The 23,088-nt window shown below is 41.0% G+C and overlaps 1 protein-coding gene across 1 annotated transcript in view; it reads left to right on the forward strand.

The window, feature by feature from the left end:
• LOC124555746 (vacuolar protein sorting-associated protein 13A-like) overlaps positions 1–23,088 on the forward strand; it is a 689,798-nt gene that overhangs the window by 375,896 nt on the left and 290,814 nt on the right. The window contains exons 33-36 of the mRNA XM_047129770.1: positions 730–845; positions 19,552–19,783; positions 19,864–19,963; positions 20,043–20,191. Coding sequence (XP_046985726.1) covers positions 730–845; positions 19,552–19,783; positions 19,864–19,963; positions 20,043–20,191 — 597 coding nt within the window. The remainder of the gene's footprint in view (positions 1–729; positions 846–19,551; positions 19,784–19,863; positions 19,964–20,042; positions 20,192–23,088) is intronic.

Below are 23,088 nucleotides of genomic sequence, written 5' to 3' on the forward strand. Positions count from 1 at the left end.
ACAACCACCTCTGAAAATTGTCTACCCTGCAATGTTAGCAACAACAGTACCGGTACATATATTCCACTGTCAGAGGTATCACAAACGATTTTCCCTTAGAACTTTTGATTGTTCATTTCTGGAGTAGGGTCCCCTTAACTCAAATTGATACTTTTATCCCTCTCAATCATCCCTGAAAGTTTTTAACATCATCATGGACTCACCCTGTACATACATACATATACAGGCACTGGTGCCTATGACTTTGAGGTTCTGTAACATCATTATAATGTGTTTCTAGACATGGGTGTCTATCCTCATCTTGTTCCTCAGGACACATTCTGCATCCCCTCATAGTTTTGTGGTGTTATTTTGAAACACCACAGGATAGAGTAACAGGGATTAGTGCTGCATTGAACCGCCTTTGTACTGAAGACCACAATAACAACAGTATTTCTGTAATCTGATTAGTCTGATCAGCAAAATGACCCAACTGATGGAAAAAGAAATACATATGAAATGTGTGTAATTCATACTTGTATTATTATTTCCTCATGAGCACTGGCTCTGTTTGAGTGTAATTGAATTATAATACTAATTTAATGATAAACGGACTTATTTTAGTGTCATTAAACAATAATTGTGGTGTTTAAAATGCAACTTAAACTGTGAATATATTGCAGTTCAATTTGCTAGTAGGAAATAGTTTTGAAAATTGTTCTCATTCTAATTTGTTCTTCAAAATTGCAGCAGAGATACGTCTCCAAGCAAGTTATTATGATGAGAAGACTGGTTCCTGGGAGCCCCTAATTGAGCCTGCAGTTGTTGAAGAAAATGTGTATGCACCATGGGAGATTCTGATAAAAGTTAGTCCACCATTTATTATCTGTTTGAATAAAAATATATACATTTAATTCTGTTTCCATAAAATTGTAAATGAATTGTTTCACAGAAACATAGAGAGCATATAAAAATATAATAGGGGAGAAATCCAGGTTGGAATATAATTATGTGTATGAATGTAGATAACTACTCATGAAGCAGAAAAAAATCGCTCTAAAGCAGACACACATTTAAAAAAAGAGTATGTTCTAAGCTTCCAGTCTAAGCTGTTGTGCAGACTACACACACACACACACACACACACACACACACACACACACACACAGATAGAGAGAGAGAGACTGGGGGGGGGGGGGGGGGGAGAGAGAGATAAGTAGTGATCCTGTCTGAAGTGAGTGGAGACATGAGACATGGGATGGTGAGAGGGAGTAACAGAAAGTAAGAAGATGCGTAATATGTATATTGACGCAGGAGAAGTGATGGGCATCTACGTAGGGTTGCAACAGACAGAATAGAGGGTCACTAGGTGGGACCTGGGGAAAATAGTGCTAGGAAAAAGGGGAAAATCCACAGTATGAGAAAAAGATATTCAGAGGAAACTATTCTAAAAAATTAATAGTTGGAGTGGAAGGTTCATGTGGGTGCTGAAGGTTGGAGTTAGGTGGGAACAGAAAGAACCTCTATTAAACATCCCTCCAGGCAAATGCTCTGCCACTACTACACACATCAAAAAAATTTTTGCATGACCTCAGTTCCAAGAGTTCCTTAATCTGTACAGAAAATTGGAATAAGAGATCAACATAAACATCATTTCCGACCTTTTTATTGCTCTTGAAAACCACACATTGTATGTTGTGCCACCATACAGCGAGACATTCAGAGGTGGTACTCCAGATTGCTGTACACACCGGTACCTCTGATACCCAGTAGAAAGTCCTCTTGCATTGATGCATGCCTGTATTCATCGTGGCATAGTATCCACAAGTTCATCAAGGCACAGTTGCTCCAGATTGTCCCACTCCTCAATAGTGATTCATCATAGATCTCTCAGAGCGGTTGGTGAGTCACGTCATCCATAGACGGCACTTTTCAATCTATCCCAGGCATGTTTGATAGGGTTCATGTCTGGAGAATATGCTGACCACTCTAGCAAAGTGACGTCATTATCATGAAGGAAGTCATTCACAAGATGTGCATGATGGGGGTGCGAATTGTCGTGCGTGAAGACAAATGCCTCACCAGTATGCTGCCGATATGGTTGCACTATCAGTTGAAGGATGGCATTCATGTATTGTATAGCCATTATGGCGCCTTCCATGACCACCAGCAGCATATTTCAGCCCCACATAATGCCACCCCAGGGAACCTCCACCTTGCTATGCTCATTGGACAGTGTGTCTAAGGCGTTCAGCCTGACCGGGTTGCCTCCAAACATGTCTCCGATGGTTGTCTGGTTGAAGGCATATGCAACCCTCATCAGTGAAGAGAACATGATCGCAATCCTGAGTGATCCATTTGGCAGGTTGTTGGTCCCATCTTTACCGTGCTGCATGGTGTCGCGGTTGCAAAGATGGAACTCGCCAGGGATGTTCAGAGTGAAGTTGTGCATCATGCAGCCTATTGCACACAGTTTGAGTCATAACATGACGTCCTGTGGCTGCATGAAAAGTGTTATTCAAAATGGTGGTGTTGCTGTCAAGGTACATCCGAGCCATAATCTGTAGGTAGCGGTCATCCACTGCAGTAGTAGCCCTTGGGCAGCCTGAGCGAGGTATGTCATTGACAGTTCCTGTCTCTCTGTATCTCATCCATGTCCAAACAACATCGCTTTGGTTCACTTCAAGATGCCTGGACACTTCCGTTGGTGAGAGCCTTCCTGGCACAATGTAGCAATGCTGACACAATTAAACCGCGGTATTGACCGTCTAGGCATGGTTGAACTACAGACAACATGAACCGTGTACCTCCATCCTGGTGGAGTGACTGGAACTGATCGTTGTCGGACCCCCTCTGTCGAAGAGGCACTGATCAGGCGTGGTTGTTTACATCTTTGGGTTGGTTTAGTGACATCTCTAAACAGTCAAAGGGACTGTGTCTGTGATACAATATCCACAGTCAAAGTCTAGCTTCAGGAGTTCTGGGAACTGGGTTGATGCAAAACTTTTTTTGATGTGTGTATTACGAACTGCAATGATTACCTGGTGGAAGGTCTCCACCAACTGCCAGAGTACACCACCTGTGAGCCTGCTGCGCTTTGCCTGTGACACGGTCAATAGAACTACCCACTTCTTTTATCAGATCTTTAAACTGTTCCCAAAATATTTCTCCTCTGTCTGTCCGATTCCTCAATCCTAATTCTTCTGGATTCACACTTCCAAAATATTTACCATGTGCCATAAGCACAAATACATGGAATATTAATTTTTATGATTACCATGAATACACTGGGAAGATTTCTGTCCTCATGGACCAATATTTTAAGGCTATTGGCTGCAGTCTACACTCTCACAAGCAAGACATGAAGCATTTCCTCCACCGACTCTTCACACTTCCTGTTATTTTATGATGTCACCTCCCTTTATACCAGCATCACATGAACTTTTCACTATTGATCAATATCTCTCTTGGTGGCAGGCTGACTCCATACAAAAATCTCTTGATGGTTTATAATGCAGTTGTCAGGATTTATAATTTAGTAGTGCGGATCTATGCAAAAATGTGATGATGGGCATGAGACAACCCAATACCGTGCTAGAACAAAATTTCAGATACATATAAAAGTACTGTTTCCTGTGCACACACTAATAATTTTGAAATCAATAATAAATAAAACAATAAACTTTGACAGCATTGGAGTGTTAGAGAGAGAGAGAGAGAGAGAGAGAGAGAGAGAGAGACTGAAAAACTTGTAATAATCTCAGTCAAAATGTCTGCAAGGGTGATTGCACGACCATTGTGAATGTCTCAATGACTGATCCCGGAGGGTACACACTACGCAATGATTGAGCACACAGTGCAGTCTTGTGGCAGTGGAGAGATAATGTATGCATGACCAGCTGAGCATGCAAATAGTTTCCCCTCTTGGGGATATTGTTTAATCTGCAGGCACAATAAACAGGGTGAATGAGTGGCAGCTGTCCAGTTTACATATTTGACAGTGGGGTGCACATGTTGTGGACCACAGCTCACAAGTTCGAAGAATGGCATAGACATCCATGAGAAATTGGCTGCTAGCTCCCACTGCTGTCTGTCCTTGCATCCTGCCCACCCGTGGGTGCTGCATTGTTGCCAAGCTTTGGCCTAATGATATTTCTGTGTGGGGGTGCACAATCCTTGGGAAGCAAATCTTGGTAGGTGCGAGAAGCAAGAATGTTCCAGCTACAACTAACATATGTTCGTGCCTCGCATGCTTGTGGTGACATAAGTGCTAGCACGATGGCGGAAGTGTATGACGTCATGTATGGCTAGTGTGGCATGCAGGGGAGTGTATGAAGGTTGTAGAGTGCAGCATTACATCACTATGATGTGGCAGGAGTGTTTGAAGCAGACATGATGGCAGGCACATGTGATGTAGTCTACTTGCCTCTGTGGTGGGGCTGCCCAGTGCGCCTGTGTGGGGTGCAGTCTGGGCTGCTACCTGGGTGGGGCGGGTGTAGGTTGGGGCACAAGTGGCTGTTTGGTGACCACTGGCAGTGTGAGTGAGTCACCAGCAGCTGTGGGGATATGCTGTGCTCAGCTGGTATCCTGCAGTGCATCGTCTGTTGCCAAGTCCTCCGTGGGCTGAATAAATGCATGGAAACTGGGCTCTATTAAGACATACACGTGTTTGACTCTGTCAATTGAGACTTTAGTTGGCCTGCTATTATACTTGATCTACAACATTTTTCCACCGTGGGTTATCGTGTGGTGCGGTCCCAAGTAGGGTGGCCAAAATGGTGCCTGTACCACATCGATGCACAGTGTGGCATGTGTGCAGCACCATAGGTTTGTGTGGATGAAGGCTTTACTGGCACCTTGCAGCATTGATGTGTATGGTTGGAAGCTGGCCGTGTCACTGCACAGGCATTCTGCTATTGGTGGGGCCAAGATTTCATGTTTTGGTGGTACTTCCTCCATGAATTCTCAGGGGATGGAGAGCGACTTTCCGTAGACAAGGTATGTGCAGGTGAGACACTGATCTCTTCCTCCAGGGTCACTTGCAGGCAGAGGAATATGAGCAGAGTTGCTACATGCAGGTCATGTTGAGACGGGTCAGGAACCCTTTCAGTGACTGATAGAGCCGGAGCCACTAGACCATGCTGTTAGATGCCGGGTGGTGGCTTGTTATATGGTGTAGCCACATGCCACACATTTGGGTGACATGTTTTAACAGTGCACAGTCAAAGTGGTGGCTGCTGTTTGTAGCTATGTGGCATGCCACACAGGTGCCAACCAAGGCAGTAGCAATTGTCTCAGTGGTGATGTCCACTATGGACATCACTTTTGGCCAGAGCGTGAGGTGGTACACCATTGTAAGGAGGTACCGCTTACATTAGGATGGAGAAAACAGGCCTGCAGTGTACCTGTGGACATGTATAATGTGGTGTGTCATGTTGGGGAAGGAGCCAGTGAGTGCATGGGAATATCTCCTGACTTCAGCATGCTGACATGCTGTTCAGGCATGTGTGCAGTGATGGTAGTCTTTTTGGAGTCCAAACCGAATGAAATGTGTGACCATGAGTATGCTGTGGTGTTTGGGCTAGGATGTGATTACCCGTGAACATATTTGGAAGCTTTGCACTGGAATATCTTCGGGAGGGACGAGCGATGTATGCCTGTCGTATCATAACACTAAAACTTCCAGGAGGAGCCATACATGGGCACCAGTTGCAGATGTAGGTTCCAGGAGGTACCATGTCAGAAGCTGTCCAGTTCTCTGTTGCCCTCCTGTTCTTGTGTGGCATCTTCAAGGTTCACTAGGTGGAGATGACTGCACAGTCATGGTACAAGCAGTTGGCAATGACATTGTCCATCCTGGAGATGTCAGATGTCTGTTGTGAACTGGGACACATACCCCAACTGGTGAAGTTGGCATGGTGATTAGTTTATTTTGTTGATCCAGAAAGTGTGTGTTACAGTTTATGGTTGATGAAGATAATGTAATGGTGGGCTTCTACCAACAAACTGAAGTGTGTTAGTGTCTGATACATAGCCAGCAGCTCATGGCATATGAGCTCGAAGGGCATTGCAATGCTGATAACTTCCACAACAAGAAGCCAAGTGGCTGCCACTGCTGTCAATATGTTGTTGAAGCACAGTGCCAATAGCGGTCAACTCCACACCATGTATTAGATTGGCGAGTAGCGCTGCTTCAGCGAGACATTCTTTAGACTCAGTAAACTGTACTCCATTTTTCAGTCGGGAGAATGGGAGCCCTTTCTTTTGCAGTGGGGTCATGTTTTGCTGCAGTCAGGGGTTCAAGCACTGTGGCAACATTATGCAGATGGCACTGGTAGAAGTTTACTATCCCAAGATAATAATGCACACCATTTTGAGTTTGTGGGCATGGCATCTTCATGGTCACTTGTACTTTGTCCAGCAGAGGTGTCGATCCAGTAGGATTGATAAGGTATCTGAGAAATTCAGTCTCACTGATCCCAAATACACATTTAAATGGGTTGATCACAATGCCAGCCTCACTGAGGTGCGGGAAAACAGTTGTTAGGTGGGTGCAGTAGAGCTGGGGCATCTGAAGAGTATAGTAAAACTTACCAAGACACCATCCAGGAAACACTGCCAAGTCTGCGAAGCATTCCTAACTATGGCTGAACATAATAAACATTATCTCAGAGAGCCTGAAAGGGGTGGTAATAACAGTTTTTTCTATATCTTCAGGTGCCACTGGGATTTGCATGTACACCTTCAAGCTGTCAGTTTTGCCAAATCTAGTCACACCGGCCAAGGCATGGCTAAAGTCCAGCAGGTGCAGCACTGTATATCTGTTTGACATTGTCCTTGAATTTAGTACAAGGTAGTCCCCACATGGACACCACAAATTGTCCTTCTTAGGCACCAAATGTAAGATGGAAGGCCACAAGCTGCTTGATGGTCAGACAACCCCTTGCCACAACATTTCCTCAAGTTCAGCCTAGACTACTGCAAGCCTGTCGGATGCAAGGCAATGTGGGTGGCATGAGATGGGAGGACTGAGGGTGGTAATAATACAGTGGAACGTTGAATGCTTGGGGTCCCGCAGTGCCCATGTCAGACAAGTTAGCACCAGAAATTAGTTTAGGACGTCTGTGGATGGTCTGGAGCATTCCATTGGTTTAATACCGAAGAAGGCTGTCCCACTATCTTAAGATTCATCGTAGAGTCAATCAGCTGGGCATTTTGCAATGTCCACAAGCAACTGCAGTGACTGAGAAAATCTGCACCCAGGGTTGACTTGTTGACATCGGCCATCGTAAACCAGCATGTGAATGTGTGGCTCAGTCGAAGATCCACATTCCAATGTTGAGTGCTGTATGTTATTATGGCAAAATTGTTTGCCACCAGTGTTTCAGCCTTCCTCCGATCTCTTAGCATGCTTCTAGGAAAAATTGATAAATCTGACCCAGTGTCAACAAGGTACCTCATGTCCCACCCCCCATTCTGCCACAGACCAATGCTTCAGTACAGTTCAACGGGTTGCATCTAGGCCTGGTCACAGCTGGCATTCAGGTGCGAACAAGGGCATGAGATCAGCTGTTGCTTCGTTGCTGGGTGCTCGAGCCATGCTGCCCATCGCCTGGTCTGCTGCCACTGCACCTGCTGCTCTCTTGCTGTGAGTGCACCAACCAATAAGTTTGTGAGCCTAGTGCTAATGCCTGAGTGGGCAAAATCTGCATGTAGCACTCCAGATTGGTCTCTGTTGTCAGGGCTGTGGGAGGCTTAGGTGTTGACATGGAATGAAGGTGGCTGGTGGGGGTAAGAGTCACAGGCCACTGCGGATGTCATGCTTGGTGGCATTACCAGCATGTAAAGCACCCTGTCTGGCAGGTCCACTATGAATAGCAGTTGCATATCACTTTGCACATCTGTGCACACCCAGGTAGTGTGCTACAGCAAATAAGAAACCATGTCTGGCCACGAGGCCTCACAGGTGGCACAGGAGCTGCAAAGGCCTCCAATCACTGCTTTCTTGTTGGCGCAGCAGTTGCTGTACTTGCTGTTCCTCGAATGATGAAATTCGGCACATCAACTCTTCGTTAAGCTGCTGCTGCATCTGCAGGACAGTTATTATGTCCCATACTTTGGCCGCATAATTCTGGTCCAGCTGGTTCCTGACATGTCTGAATTTTCTGAGGTCACATGTGATATTATTGCTTAGGAAAAATGCCTCCACTTGGCTAAATGACATGAATGGGTCATGGGAGTCAGAAGGGGGCAGCCTAACCAACACACATCCAATGCTTGTTGCCGCTCCAGCAGCAGCATATGGAAGCAGTGTGGTGCTGTTTTACATGTTCGAATTATCATGGGCTGGCTCCAGGTTGACAGAGTCTATGTGTGTGGGCTGTGCCTGCACCTTGCATTCCAGGAACTGATTATGTACCAACAGCTTGCCTTTGGAGATCCTCCATAGTTTACATTGTCCTATTCCACTAAGTTCTTACGTGTAAGGGTACACACTAAAAATACAAACAAAAGGAATAAATGTTCAAGACACAAATGTTGTCTGCATGAGACTGTGGGCCACCACAGAAACGTTCAAAAGTGAGTTCACTTGCAATTGCTGGTCACTCACACTGATAAAGTCTGTCACCATATGCACTGCTGTCCCTGTTTGTGTCCTGTGTGTCTGTGGGTGGTATATTTTTGCCAAGCTTTATCCTATCAGTACCTGTGCATGGGGGAATGCGTGGGCGAATGTCAGCCTGTTTGCTGTGTCATCTGCAATTGCTGTGGTAACTGCTGCCACATGCCAAAGCAGTATGTTCTATTTGATTCAGTGCCAGATGTTTTATGAAAGAAAGTTATAAAATGGCCAAGTAACACACGGATACATTTTACTGATTTTAATGAACATTAGTGCCTACATTGACAATGAGAAGACTCTTATTTCTTGGGAAATGGCAATGTATAAAGAAAAGGGCCACTTCGCTGGATTGTTGTCATTGTGTTTGTGTTTTAGTGGCAGATAGCCTTCATGTCCTTCATAATTCATTTTATGGCAATGTCACATCAATGATTCCATAATGGCCTTCCTGTTTTTCTAATAGTCCCGTATATAGCCATGTTCCAGGTAAAATTCCCTTGTCCATTCCTTTATCATCACAAACATGTGCTGCTATTGTATTATGAACACACCATACAACAACCAACTGCCATAGGCTGTAATTGTTTTTTCTTCATTGGATTTTGATTCCCCTCCCTGCTGGCAGCAGCATAATACACCGCTCTGCAGCTGATAGAAAAGTTAAAAAGCATAATTAGGAGATATAGAAATTAAAACAGGTGATAAAATGGGGACTGCTTAAAACAAACATGGTGAAAAGTTGTGAAGAAAATACAAAAACAAAGGGTTGGTGATGCTGATTAAAACACATAGTAATCAGACAGGCACAATTAAAAAACACGGCGACAGTCTGGTTTCTGTTCGCAACACTTAAAAAGGGGGATGCACAACACTGAACACTTACAGAAACACTGCACTGTAGAGTACGAAGGCATATTGTGGTGGGGGGGGGGGGGGGGGGGAGGAGGACCTGGACAGATGAGGTGGAAAAAGAGGGGGAGGAGAGGAAAAGCAAAAAAGTGAAGGAGCTGATGGAGGGAAAGGACACAGAAAATGGAAGTGGGGGCAGAAGGAGTGGGGAAGGTGGTGGAGAGGAAAGAAACAGGACTCAGAGGAGAGAAAGGAGACATAGAGAGTGTAGGTGGGGAAAAAAAAGGAGAAGGGGAGAGGGGGGAGGGAGCCTGGGAAAAGGACAGAGTAAGGGAAGGGGAGGTGAGAATCAGAGTTGATAGGAGGAATAAATCGAGGGAGAGAGGGCATGATCCGGGAGGGGGAGTGGATGGAAGCCACCTTGGGAAAGGAGATGAAGGGTGTAGAGGTGGATGGTAGTGGGGACACAACGGTGAAGGCGCAGCAGAGGGCGGGTGTTGGAGAGGACAAGACTATAATTGTATTCAAAGCTATTACAAAAGTAAAGTGTCGCAGTCTAGTGAGTGCAGTTCCCATACAGTTATTTTAATTTGTTATACATCCTGCATTTGCCTTCACTTCATACTTAATGGTTTCTACATCATTAATCTTTTGAAATAATTAATCATGAAAACAATAACATCAGCATTTACAAGTTTTTACATACAGGAAAATGACAACGTGTTTCCAAATAGTTCTTAACACCTCTAACAGGTAGTGTTACTTGTTATATTCAGTACTTTCATTGTCTGCTTTTAAATAACTCATACTAAGCTATGAAATAAAACTTAAAAATGTACAAATAAAATTTATGCTGAAACTTCCTGGCAGATTAAAACTGTGTGCCCGACCGAGACTCGAACTCGGGACCTTTGCCTTTCGCGGGCAAGTGCTCTACCAACTGAGCTACCGAAGCACGACTCACGCCCGGTACTCACAGCTTCACTTCTGCCAGTACCTCGTCTCCTACCTTCCAAACTTTACAGAAGCTCTCCTGCGAAACTTGCAGAACAGGAAGTTTCATATCAGCGCACACTCCGCTGCAGAGTGAAAATCTCATTCTGGAAACATCCCCCAGGCTGTGGCTAAGCCATGTCTCCGCAATATCCTTTCTTTCAGGAGTGCTAGTTCTGCAAGTTTCGCAGGAGAGCTTCTGTAAAGTTTGGAAGGTAGGAGACGAGGTACTGGCAGAAGTGAAGCTGTGAGTACCGGGCGTGAGTCATGCTTCGGTAGCTCAGTTGGTAGAGCACTTGCCCATGAAAGGCAAAGGTCCCAAGTTCGAGTCTCGGTCGGGCACACAGTTTTAATCTGCCAGGAAGTTTCATATCAGCGCACACTCCGCTGCAGAGTGAAAATCTCATTCTGGAAAATTTATGCTGTGTCCTCATATTCTAAAAATGAGTGTATTTAAATGTATTTTCCCACCTTTACTTAATGGTGTCATTACAGTGTGCCCATAATAAAATGGATCTTAAGCTTTAACTAATTCTCCATCACCACTGCTACAGATATTTATTTTCCATTGGCTTATGTCAATCTCTTCATGGGCCATCTATAAGAATTGTCTCTGGCTACCTACAATCCTAAACCCCTGATTTATTTTGAATGAACTGATGACATGTTTATAATCTGAATGTGCTAGGGGGATTCAATGAGTAATGCAACCCATTTTTTTCTCAGCCAGTTTTGGATGAAAAATATTTCTGTTTTTGCAATTGTAGTTTCATGGTGTTCTGATAGGTGGCAGAACTATACATAACCTTCAAAATGGCCTTTGTAATGGAGGTGCATTCCAAGCAGAGGGCTGTCACTGAGTTTCTTCTGGTGGAAAGCCAAAGTATCACAGATAGTAATAGGCAGTTGCAGAATGTCTACAGGGACTTAGCAGTGAAAATAAGCATGGTGAGTCATTGGGTGAGGCATCTGTCATCATCACATCAAGGTTATGCAAACCTGTCCGATCTGCTGTGTTCTGAAACAGCTGTGACTCATGCAGCATTGGATCATACAGACAGTCTCATTCAACATGTTCAATGAATCAACGGATCAAAATCAAACACCTTCCTGCACAACTGGGCGTCTCTGTTGGTGGTGCTGACTTATTAATCCACCAGTTGAGATACTCAAAGTTGTGTGTCTGCAGGGTTCCTTGCCCCCTTAGAGAAGAGCAACAAAGGGCCATCTGCGCAAGACTTCTTCCATGTTACAAGGCTGATTGTGACAATTTTTTGTTGAACATTGTTCGCCACTTTGAACCTGGAACAAAATAGCAGTTAAGGGAGTGGTGCTAAACAACCTCTCCTCCGAAGAAAAAGTTCAAAGCTGCATGCTCAGCTGGTAATGTCATAGCAACAGTCTTCTGGGAATTGTTGACCTTTCTCATGGTTTTATAGTCAACACTTAATTGTATTGCCCTTCCCTCAGGAAATTGAAGAAAAACCTACAGTGTGTTTGTTGTCACAAAATTGCAAACAAACTTTTCCGTCACCATGACAGTGCAAGGCCTAACACAAGTGTGCACACCCGAGAAGAGTTCACAAAGCTTCATTGGACTATACTTCCTCATCCACCCTACAGCGCGGATCTTGCAGATTCTGACTTCCATCTGTTTGCCCCAATGATTTATGCATACCATGGGAAGTAGTACATGGATGATGGAGAGGTTATTGATTCACTAAGATGTTGGTTCTGACACTGAGTGGTAGAGTGGTGCCAGGCAGGCATAAAGGCTCTCACAGTAAGATGATGTAAAGCCATCACATTGAATGGAAATTATGTTGAAAAATAAGATTTTGTATCCAAAAGAGAGGGAAATAATGTGGTGTCTTGGATTCTTGAATAAAACCAACCTTCTTTCAGAAAAAAAATGAGTTGTATTACTTGCTGAATGACGCTTGTATAATGTTACAGTTCTATCCTTATTCATAGGGAATACCAATACTTTTATCTAATGTTTCATTTGGTCTTCCCCAGCTTAGTAAGCCATCTGCCTAAATGGAAATCTCCATCTCACTGATATCTCCATAAGAACCTCTGTTGGCATCGAACCTTTCAATCACCAACAATAGCTCCACTTTGTCATCTGTCATCCATTGTCTGTCTTGCCAATTGTGATCACTATGACTGCATTAACAAACAGTGTGTCTACCTTTACAGTGAGACTGCAGGTTAGACAGAAGGTGATTCTTGAGTAGACCAAACTGTCTCTTCAAACATTGTCCAGAAACAGATTTCACATTCCTTAACCCCACATGCAAGAAACAGTCCTTGAACATCATCTGATCAACTAAAAAGGAATTCCATGTTGATTATTCAGTAACATGCAGGACAGTATAAACTGAATTACTTTCCAAACCAATTCTTCTTATAGCCCTGTCAGTGGTATTTCCTCTCCCATCATAGGAGGAATTAATTACATAAAGCATGTGTGTGTGTGTGTGTGTGTGTGTGTGTGTGTGTGTGTGTGTGTGTGTGTGTTTTGTTCTCTGTGAATGAATGCTGCAAAAATATTTTGTTGTACTAGATGTTCATTAAGAAATGGTGATGACTGTGTGTATAATTCAGAAGGGAAAGAAATACATGTATTTATTCTATTGAAATGGTTTCAAAGGTTACGTAATTTGGAACTGTCAGCAATGCAAATGATTCAAGTGAGAGAAATTTGTTGTTACATTCCCTTTACAGCTCATATTTAAGAGTTTGGTTTCTGAAAAACACAGTGCTGATCCTGAATTCAAGCTTTTATGCTCACATTGCCTGTGATTTTGCTAAGGATTGTTGTAGGAAAAGGAAAGTATTCTTCCTTGACTATATCCAGAAGTTTCCTTTGTGCTGCTGTTGTTGGGTGTTACCCACTCATCGCTTGTAGGGTGCCTAAAGGATGCTGCATTCTTGGAATGCTATACACTAGTTTAAACAAATAACATTAGTTGTCTTATTTCTATAAAACAGATTGACAATACTTAACTTTAATTACAGCAAATGTTGCTAGCGAGAGGTGATGTGCAAACAGTAAATGATCTTCGCTATAGACAAAGTCCATGTAAGGTGGATACGCAGTTGTGGATAACTGATCTGCGAGTTCTGCCCAATAGTGTCTGTATACGGAGCCGATCTGAGTGGTTGAGACTGGCAGGAGCAGCGCTTATATTCACTTCTTGCAGATTTCACTCCGGATGCTGCGCGATCCTTATCAAGGGACTATTGGCTAACGTTTCCTCACCGCCTTCTCTGATCTTCCATTCTTCATCTTCTTCCAGTGCTTGAGGTTATGCCAGAACAATTGTGGTACATTTTGTCTGTGCATAAAACTGCAACAGCACAAAATAGACAAGACTGTAATTTTGTGTAGCAAAAAGACAACTGATTAAATTGTGCCGAACAGTATTTTCCATGATTAATAAAGTTGTTATTGAGCAATCCATTGTGTCACATACAGAATATGGACACCCAGCTCATGATAAGAAAGTCACTATTATATTTGCACATCCATAAGAACAATACAGAGGCAGAGCTGCAATTATCTATACTTGCCAATTACATGGGAAGGGGCAGTATTATACAGTTACTTGCTTGGAAATAACTCAACTGCTTGGAAGTTCCATCCCTTACTAACAAGAAATTTTGTGCCCCCATAAAGCACAGTGTGATTGTAGAAATGTAAAAAATGTTGTGTACTGACAACACACAACTGATTATTGTTCATTTTTCTTCTATCTTTACCATCCTATAGGGCGATCCGCCAGGCGCCTCGTGCTGTGGCTAAGTCCCATTCAAGGTCACCCACCAATATGGCGGCGCACACAGCCATGAATGAATACCCACCCACCTCCCCAGGGGTCAGAACCCCTGCAACCCACAGTAGAAGAAGATGCTTCAGTAGCTGATTAGTTTTTTTATTTAAAAAAAAAATCTCACAGGATAGATAAGGATGGTTCTCTTTATTAAGGATGATAGTATACAGTCACATCTCCTTGTACTTTTATGTACTTTGTTAGTACACCATCAATCTTAACCCAAATATTAATTCTCTCATTAGCATTAACACGTCTCCTGTTTCTTGTATACAATGCAAATGGTTTGTCTGTTAATACAACAGCTGTACCATAATTCCTATCACCCTTAACTCCAATAGAAAACGTACAATAAGCAACAATATCTCTATCATAATAGGCCTCCAAACCTTCAAGAGGCCTCTCACAATAGCAATTGTCAACCAACTGTTACCAGTAACAACCTCTGTGGTTGCACAAGAAAAATTAATCTTAGCTCCAACAAAAGTAATTGGTCCAGTCAGTAACTCTTCTTGAGCAACATTATTAGGTGTCATAGAAAAAGTGTCAACAGTCTTGTAGACAGGCATTCTTGATCTTCTTGTATATCTCCTCCTCCTGTATGGCATGGCTGTGTGCTTCGTGCGGCTGCCTCGAATGAAATTTATTTATTTATTGTATCTCATTGGATAGGAAAGGCTACAAAAATCACAGGTTTCTTTTATCAGCATGAGGATACCACAGAAATACTCACTGTGCAGTATCACAGGAAAGGTATTATCCATTAAAAGATTATTTAATTTCTTGGATGTCCACCCCTGGTAGCTGAGTGGTCAGCGCGATGGAATGTCACACGTAAGGGCCTGGGTTTGATTTCTGGTTGGGTCAGATATTTTCTCCATTCAGGGGCTGGATGTTATGTTGTCGTTATCATAATCATTTCATCCCCATCAACACACAAGTTGCCGAAGTGGCATCAACTTGAAAGACTTGCACCAGGCGATCCGTCTATCCGACAGGGGGCCCTAGCCACACGGCATTTCCATTTTTTGGATCCATCTTTGGAAAGGACATGTCATGTAAGGTCCATAATGAGAAAACAGGACTAATTGTGATAATTACAGCAGCAAACAATCAATAAAGAGTGTATTTTTGAGTGACCACTCAATGGGACAATTCCATGGTAGCCACACAATTTCAGCTAATGATCTTGTCGTTGATACTAGACATGGAAATCTGTCATTTAACCTCTAATTGCTGCATGGACTCCAGGCAGAGTAATAGGAGTGTTATGTGTAAAATGGAATTATCAACTTGTGTGCACATCCAACAGTATACCTGTTATCAAACATGAGAGGAAAATATCAGGAATCAACAAGGCACTACATCTTCATCTATTTGAAATGTGACTGTGATAGTTAGGAAGATAAATTATAGCTGTGTAATACATAGTCACTTGCCACATTATTACACTCGCCTTGAATTTATAACGTAATAAAAGGTTAAGAGGTTCAAAATACTGCAAAGATTATTATGATCAATCTAAATGGATTTATTTAATTTCTTTGAACACTACTAGTCATTAATAACTGACAAACCACACAGTTTTAATATTAATCAGTGTTTTTTTAAGTTTACAGTAAGTGGAACTAGGCCTAACTTCTTCATATTTTGTCATGCAACATTTAGCAGCTATTAATGCTTCAGTTTGGCCCAGCATACTGTGAATACAGGACTGTACAGTATCTTGCATCCATAGGTGATGACACTAGACTAGAATAATCTTTTCAATGAGACAAATGTCTGTGGTGATTGTTTCCTTTGCCACAGAACCTTTTGCCAGCTCCCAAATATTTGCAGTTGGGTCCATGTGAGGCAAATTTCCTGGCCTGGATAACTAATGAAACTTTTCTTACTGCAAAAAGGTTTTTACTGATCATGTTGTGTAGCATGGAGCTCTATCCTGCATAAACACATATTGATTTAGGAAACCATTCTTTTATTTTAGGTAGTAGCCTCGTCCTTAACACCTCCTCATACTGGTCTTGCTGTGTTGTTCCCTCAATCATGTACACACATCCAGGGCCTTTGCCATTGATGATAGACCATATCATGACTTGGGTGGGATGTTTCACGGTCTGCACAATACAGTCAGGATTGTACTTTTCACTAGTGTTCAAACTGATATTTATTTACCAAAATTTCAGATGTGAACTCATCAATAAAGCAAACCTGAAACAAAATGAAAACTGGTTACAACTGGTTGAGCAGAGAATATTTATTTATTGCTATGAAAGCTAATACTGCCAAATTTAATGATACTTGTTTGTTTTCAAATGTCTAGATTTCAATGCTTGTGCTCTTTTGCCCAAGCAAGATGTTCTGGCATCATAGCAGCAGTTAGTTTGGTCTTGAAGACAGGCCTACAAGCCTTGAAAGCCTTATGAGAAAGTTTGAATTGCACAATTCTTTCAGATTCAGTAATGCCACTGTGTTCTGGTTCCATTTTAATTTTTTGTGTAGAAGCAAACCAATTCTCATGGCATATCTCTTTCAAGGAGCCTTGGTGAAAATATTGGCCTTATGGCATATCTGTTCTTCCTTTGAGGGACTAATTCCTTGCAAAATCAGCTGCCTTCGTTACATACCTTACAGATGATTTTAATATGGCCAGTCTTCAAGCAATCTTCTAATTTGAATACAAGGTGGTGTCAATGAATTCTTTTAACTCTGCAGTCTTTGAGGTATCAAATCATTTACTTTACCCATAGTTTTCATGTCTTGTTCTATCTAAAATCACTCACTTGTCAGAATCTTTATCATTAGAGGCTATAGAGGTAAGTACATGTGGAAACTGATAATACTACATGTTAATAATGAACTCACACTTCAAAGACATCTGCTGCTGCTGTTCTCAAGACTGTATTTGCCAATCATTTATCAATAACCTCAGCTCGCTCAAGAATTATGTAGCACAACAAATGAGCTAATTTCATTCAATAATAGTGTTACAGATGAAGATGAGTAGCATTGTGGTGTAGTTGTTATGATACTAAACTGTAGCATGGAGGATTGTGAGTTCAAAACTCACATGGACTGTACAATTTTAATTTATATATTTGGTTCAAGTACATTCTAGAAGTATCCACAAATGTCAAAAATCAATGTACTTGAATGTTCTGTAGCTGTATATATACTGTATGTATTCTGGCCAGAGGCAGTTTGCTCTGCACTCTTCTATGTGCAAGCACTGAATAAACCTTTTCTAAGTGAAGTTAGTGTTTGTCATTCATCTAATTACACCTCCTTTGATGTGACAATAGCTTTTTAACAGTATTCAGCCTATTAAACCATGATTAGGTGAGCCAGTTTATGAAACCAAATCTCAAAAATAAATGAATTGTCAAAAAATTCAATGTGTCTAATATTATGGCCATGGACTATACAGGTCCTACATTCTCAGATGAAAAATACAGAGGCTTATTATGTACAAATTTAGTTTTATGTATTCACAACCAACATTTCATCATGATTCAGATGATTACCTTCGCTGTGGAACGTACCAGAATTTTAAATGTAGAGGTGTAGTTCTTTGCATTCAGCTTCAATAGTTACCCTTGATTTACATTCTAGAAGTATCCACAAATGTCAAAAATCAATGTACTTGAATGTTCTGTAGCTGTATATATACTGTATGTATTCTGGCCAGAGGCAGTTTGCTCTGCACTCTTCTATGTGCAAGCACTGAATAAACCTTTGCTAAGTGAAGTTAGTGTTTGTCATTCATCTAATTACACCTCCTTTGATGTGACAATAGCTTTTTAACAGTATTCAACCTATTAAACCATGATTAGGTGAGCCAGTTTATGAAACCAAATCTCAAAAATAAATGAATTGTCAAAAAATTCAGTGTGTCTAATATTATGGCCATGGACTATACAGGTCCTACATTCTCAGATGAAACATACAGAGGCTTATTATGTACAAATTTAGTTTTATGTATTCACAACCAACATTTCATCATGATTCAGATGATTACCTTCGCTGTGGAACGTACCAGAATTTTAAATGTAGAGGTGTAGTTCTGTGCATTCAGCTTCAATAGTTCCCCTTGATTTACATAACTCACAAGGGAACCTCCCCATCGCACCCCCCTCAGATTTAGTTATAAGTTGGCACAGTGGATAGGCTTTGAAAAACTGAGCACAGATTAATCGAGAAAACAGGAAGAAGTGTGGAACTATGAAAAAAATAAGCAAAATATACAAACTGAGTAGTCCATGTGCAAGATAAGTAACAACAAAGGATGAGGTTAACTTAGAAGCGCCGTGGTCCTATGGTTAGCATGAGCAACTCCGGAATGAGAGGTTCTGGGTTCAAATCTCCGTCAAGCGAGTATTTTAAATTTTTATTTTCAGACAATTATTATCTGTCCGTCCGATGCGAGGTATCTGCGCCATAGAATGGGGACGCTACACCTAAACAAACATCGAAACACACGACGTCAGTCGACTACAGCGCATGGAAGAGAGTGTACTCCTGCTAACGAGGCTCCCTGTCTGGTAGTTGACTGTTCGCTACTTCGGACGAGAGTGCATTAAATACATGAGATGTATTCCGTGGGCAACATGAATCGAGCAAATATAGCTCGCGACTTCAATAACAAGGTTTCCATTGCAGAGGCACGTCCTTTCGTCTACTAATCGCACGGTTTTGCAGTGCAGTCGCAAAACACAGACACTAAACTTATTACAGTGAACAGAGACGTCAATGAACGAATGGACCGATCATAACTTTGCAAAAATAAAGGAAGTAAACTTTTCACCCAAGGGAAAATTTGAACAAAGTATCTCTCGTTCCGCAGCTGCTCACGCTAACCATGGGACCACGGTGCTCCTTAGCTCACATTATCCTTGATGTTGCCTATCTTGCGCATGGACTACTCACTTTGTATATTTTGCTTATTTTTTTTCGTAGTTCCACACAACTTCTTCCTGTTTTTTTGATTCATCTGTGTTCAGGTTTTCAAGGCCTATCCACTGTGCCAACTTATAACTAAATCTGAGGGGGGTGCGATGGGGAGGTTCCCTTGTCAGCAAACAAATGGATAAAATACTCTGAGTGTGATAGATGTGATAATCCATGTCATGTTACATGCAATCAATTTCAGGCACTCATAGTTCTACTCATTCCATCTTAAGCAGTTTTCACAAGACAAGTGTAATTTTTGATTGCATATAGGAAATAATTTCTGTATATTTTAATTACAGAAATATTTCTTGTTTCTAGGTGTTTCAGGCAAAGTCATTTCCATTATCTAGTAAGTTTGATCACAGCAGCAGAATGGATGTCAATGATGTGAAACAGAGAATACAACAGCAGGCACCAGAGAAGAAGAAAAATGACTCTGAAGCTTCAGCAGATGAGGGAGAACCAGAATGTGGAATGACTTTCATTCGAAGACGTAATGTTGAATCGTCACACATGGAATCTTCACACATAATGCAACACAATGTAAATGGTAAATGAATCTTGTGTTAATACCTCATATATGATCTCTTCTTTCTCTTAATTTACTGGAGCAATGTATTATTATTTTAGAGCACAGAGGCTTGACGGGGTATACAGAGGATTCAGATTCTGACAATGAGGATGGTGTTTTAGAAAAGTTAGCCAGTGCTATTGGCCATTTGTTCACAGGGTAATATATATTTGTTCAGAAGTGATGTGTAGTTACCTGTAATGCTTGAAAGGAAATACTAATATAGCTATCCCTTTAGTGACAGCAGTGATGGTGAGATAAGTGAATCAGAAGATTCAAGTGGAGCTGAGCCTTCTGTTGAGACAGAGGAGGCCTCTGAAATGACAGTCAGCTGTAGTGAGACTGTGATTGGAAGAGATGAAAGGGCAGTCTTTCTCAAAAAACAAGGTACTCAATTTTTTTGTTGCTATGATAATCCATTAGGAGCAGTAGCAGTTTTGCACATTGTTGCTTCAAGTTTGCTGTACTCTACATGGTCTATAATTCTGTGACTGAATAGACACAGTGACCTAACAAGAATGACTTTATACATTTATAGAACAGTGAAAATTAGGAAATAACTTTAATTTTATGTGACAAACCACTGTACATTTGTATAGCACTAACTTTTTAGTTGTGGAGGTTTTAAAGACTGATGTCCTTATTGACTGGACATGGAGTTTATTATTCTGTCTGGTATCATGTTCATTTATGTTAAAGTTTTTATTTATCTCTTTTAAATTTTTCCTCACATATTTACATGTTTCTAGCATAAACTTTCAGGAGAATGGGAGGCACCTACAGGAATCTGTTTGTCATGCATAGTGCATTGCTCTCATAGCTTTTTTTTTTTTTTTTTTCTCAAGAAGATGACTGAGCTAGCACTAGAACTACCCCAGAATACAATCTCATACTGTATAATGCTGTGGAATTGGGCAAAGTATGCAATTTGCATTGAGATTTGATTTGATTTGATTCGATTCAGTTTTCTTTCCCTAGACCCAAAAAGAGATGATTCTCGTGGATGTGGAACATGTCAGAAAATATAACATAAAAAAATAAAACGTTTGAATATAATACTTACTACCATGATCATTTGTCAGGAGATTGTCGAATTAATTGAACACAATGCAGTAAACTGGAACAGCTAATATTTACAGAATTAATACGCTGTCAGAATGAACCTTTGTTATGCAGTACTAATAAATTTATCATACACAAAGTACCTAATCTTGACTGTTGTGAGCAAGTGCTGTCGAAACTGAAATCTAACAGATATTTTTACTTAAGCTGGCATAATGGTCTCTGTTAAGATATTCATCTATAAAGTAGAAGGAGTTGCCTATCAAAAAGTTTTACAAACTCTGTTTAAATCGTGCTTTATCTGATACCAAATTTTTAAGGGTTGCTGACAGTTATTTGAAAATGTGTGTTCCTGAACATTGGACCCCTTTTTGGACCAAGATAAGTGATTTTAGGTCTTCATGTAGATTTTTCTTATTCCTAGTATTGATACTATGTATTGAGCTGTTGGTTGCAAATAGAGATGCATTACTTGCACCAATTTTCATTACAGAATAAATATACTGAGAAGCAGTGTTTAGAATACAAATTTCTGTGAACAGGTTTCTACATGATGTTCATGAATTTACACCACAAATGATTCTTATCACATGCTTTTGCACCCTAAAACTTTTGCTCGGTTTGATGAGTTGCCACAGAATATGATCCAATATGACATAACAGAATGAAAGTAAACAAAGTATGCAAGTTTTTTATACTTACATCTCCTACATCTGACATCATTCTCACTGCAAATACAGACTTGTTTAGGTGCTTAAGCAGTCCTGTGGTATGCCCTTCCCATTTGAATTTATTATCGAGTTGTAATCCCAGAAATTTAACACTGTCAACCTCTTCAATCTGCATGTCTTCATATGTTATACTCATGCTGGAAGGAAATCTCTTACAGGTTCTCAAAGTTTAATGACAGTGGATTAGCTTCAAACCACTCATTACTATCAGTGAAAATTTGGTTAGCAGCTATTTTTAAATCTGTACTTGACTTTCTGTTTATTGCAATGTTGTATCATCTGCAAACAAAACACACTTAGCATCTGGCAATCTAACAGATGAGAGGTTATTAATGTATACAAGAAAAAGCAATGGACCCAAGATGGAACATTGGGGAACACCACATGTAATTAATTCCCAGTCAGATGAAGACTGACTGCTTACTGCACAGGTACTTTGCAATGACACCCTTTGTTTCCTGTTAGATAGATAAGACTCAAACCAATTTGCAGCATTGCCGGTGACACCATAACATTCAAATTTACTTAAGAGAATGCCGTGGTTCACACAATCAAAGGCTTTTGAGAGGTCACAGAAAATGCCAGAAGTACATTCTCACTGTAAGTGTAAATAGCTTTCTCTATATCAGAACCCTTAAGAAATCCAAACTGTGACTTGGACAACATATTATTTTCAATCAAATGGTTAAGAAGATGCTTGAACACAACTTTTTCGAATATTTTTGAGAAACCCGGCAAAAATGAAATTGGTTGATAGTTTGACGGTATCTCTTTATCCCCCTTCTTGTAAAGAGGCTCAACTTCAGCATATTTTAGCCAGTCTGGGAATGTTCCACTAATAGGAGATTTATTACACAAATAACTTAAGATGAACTCAAACTCGCATGAGCCCTCATTGACTTCGATGATATGTTATCAGACCCACTAGAATACTTAGATTTTAAGGATATTACGATGGATGCTACTTCTCTGGGAGAAGTGAGTGTCATTTCCATTTCACTGAAGTTATTTTTAAAGACTGGTCTCAGAAATTCTATTGCACTGTTCACCAAACCTAATAACCCCAAGCTGTCATCAACAGAAATGAAGTACTTGTTTAAGAGGTTTGCAACATTACATGCACTTCTTAACAATGTCTCACTTATTTTTAGAGCTATCTGTCCCTCTTCCTTTTTGGCCCCACCTGTCTCTGTCTTCACTATATCCCATACAGTTTTTATTTTGTTGCATGTTGTAATTATCTTTTTCTCGTAATAAAGCTGCTTCAATTTATGGATTACTTGCTTTAATATTTTGCTGTATTCATTGTAATGCATTACAATTGTAACATCAGAGCTGTTACTAGATAGTAGATTCAGTCTCCTTTTTGTCCCACATGATATCTTTATTCCTTGTTTAATCCACAGTTTACTTTTGGGCTTCTATCTGATTTGAGTTACCTTTAGGGGAAAACAATTTTCAAAAGTGGAACTAACTTTATTAATGAATGCT

This window comes from Schistocerca americana, chromosome X (genome assembly GCF_021461395.2).
Source record: "Schistocerca americana isolate TAMUIC-IGC-003095 chromosome X, iqSchAmer2.1, whole genome shotgun sequence".
In the NCBI taxonomy this organism is placed as follows: domain Eukaryota; kingdom Metazoa; phylum Arthropoda; class Insecta; order Orthoptera; family Acrididae; genus Schistocerca; species Schistocerca americana.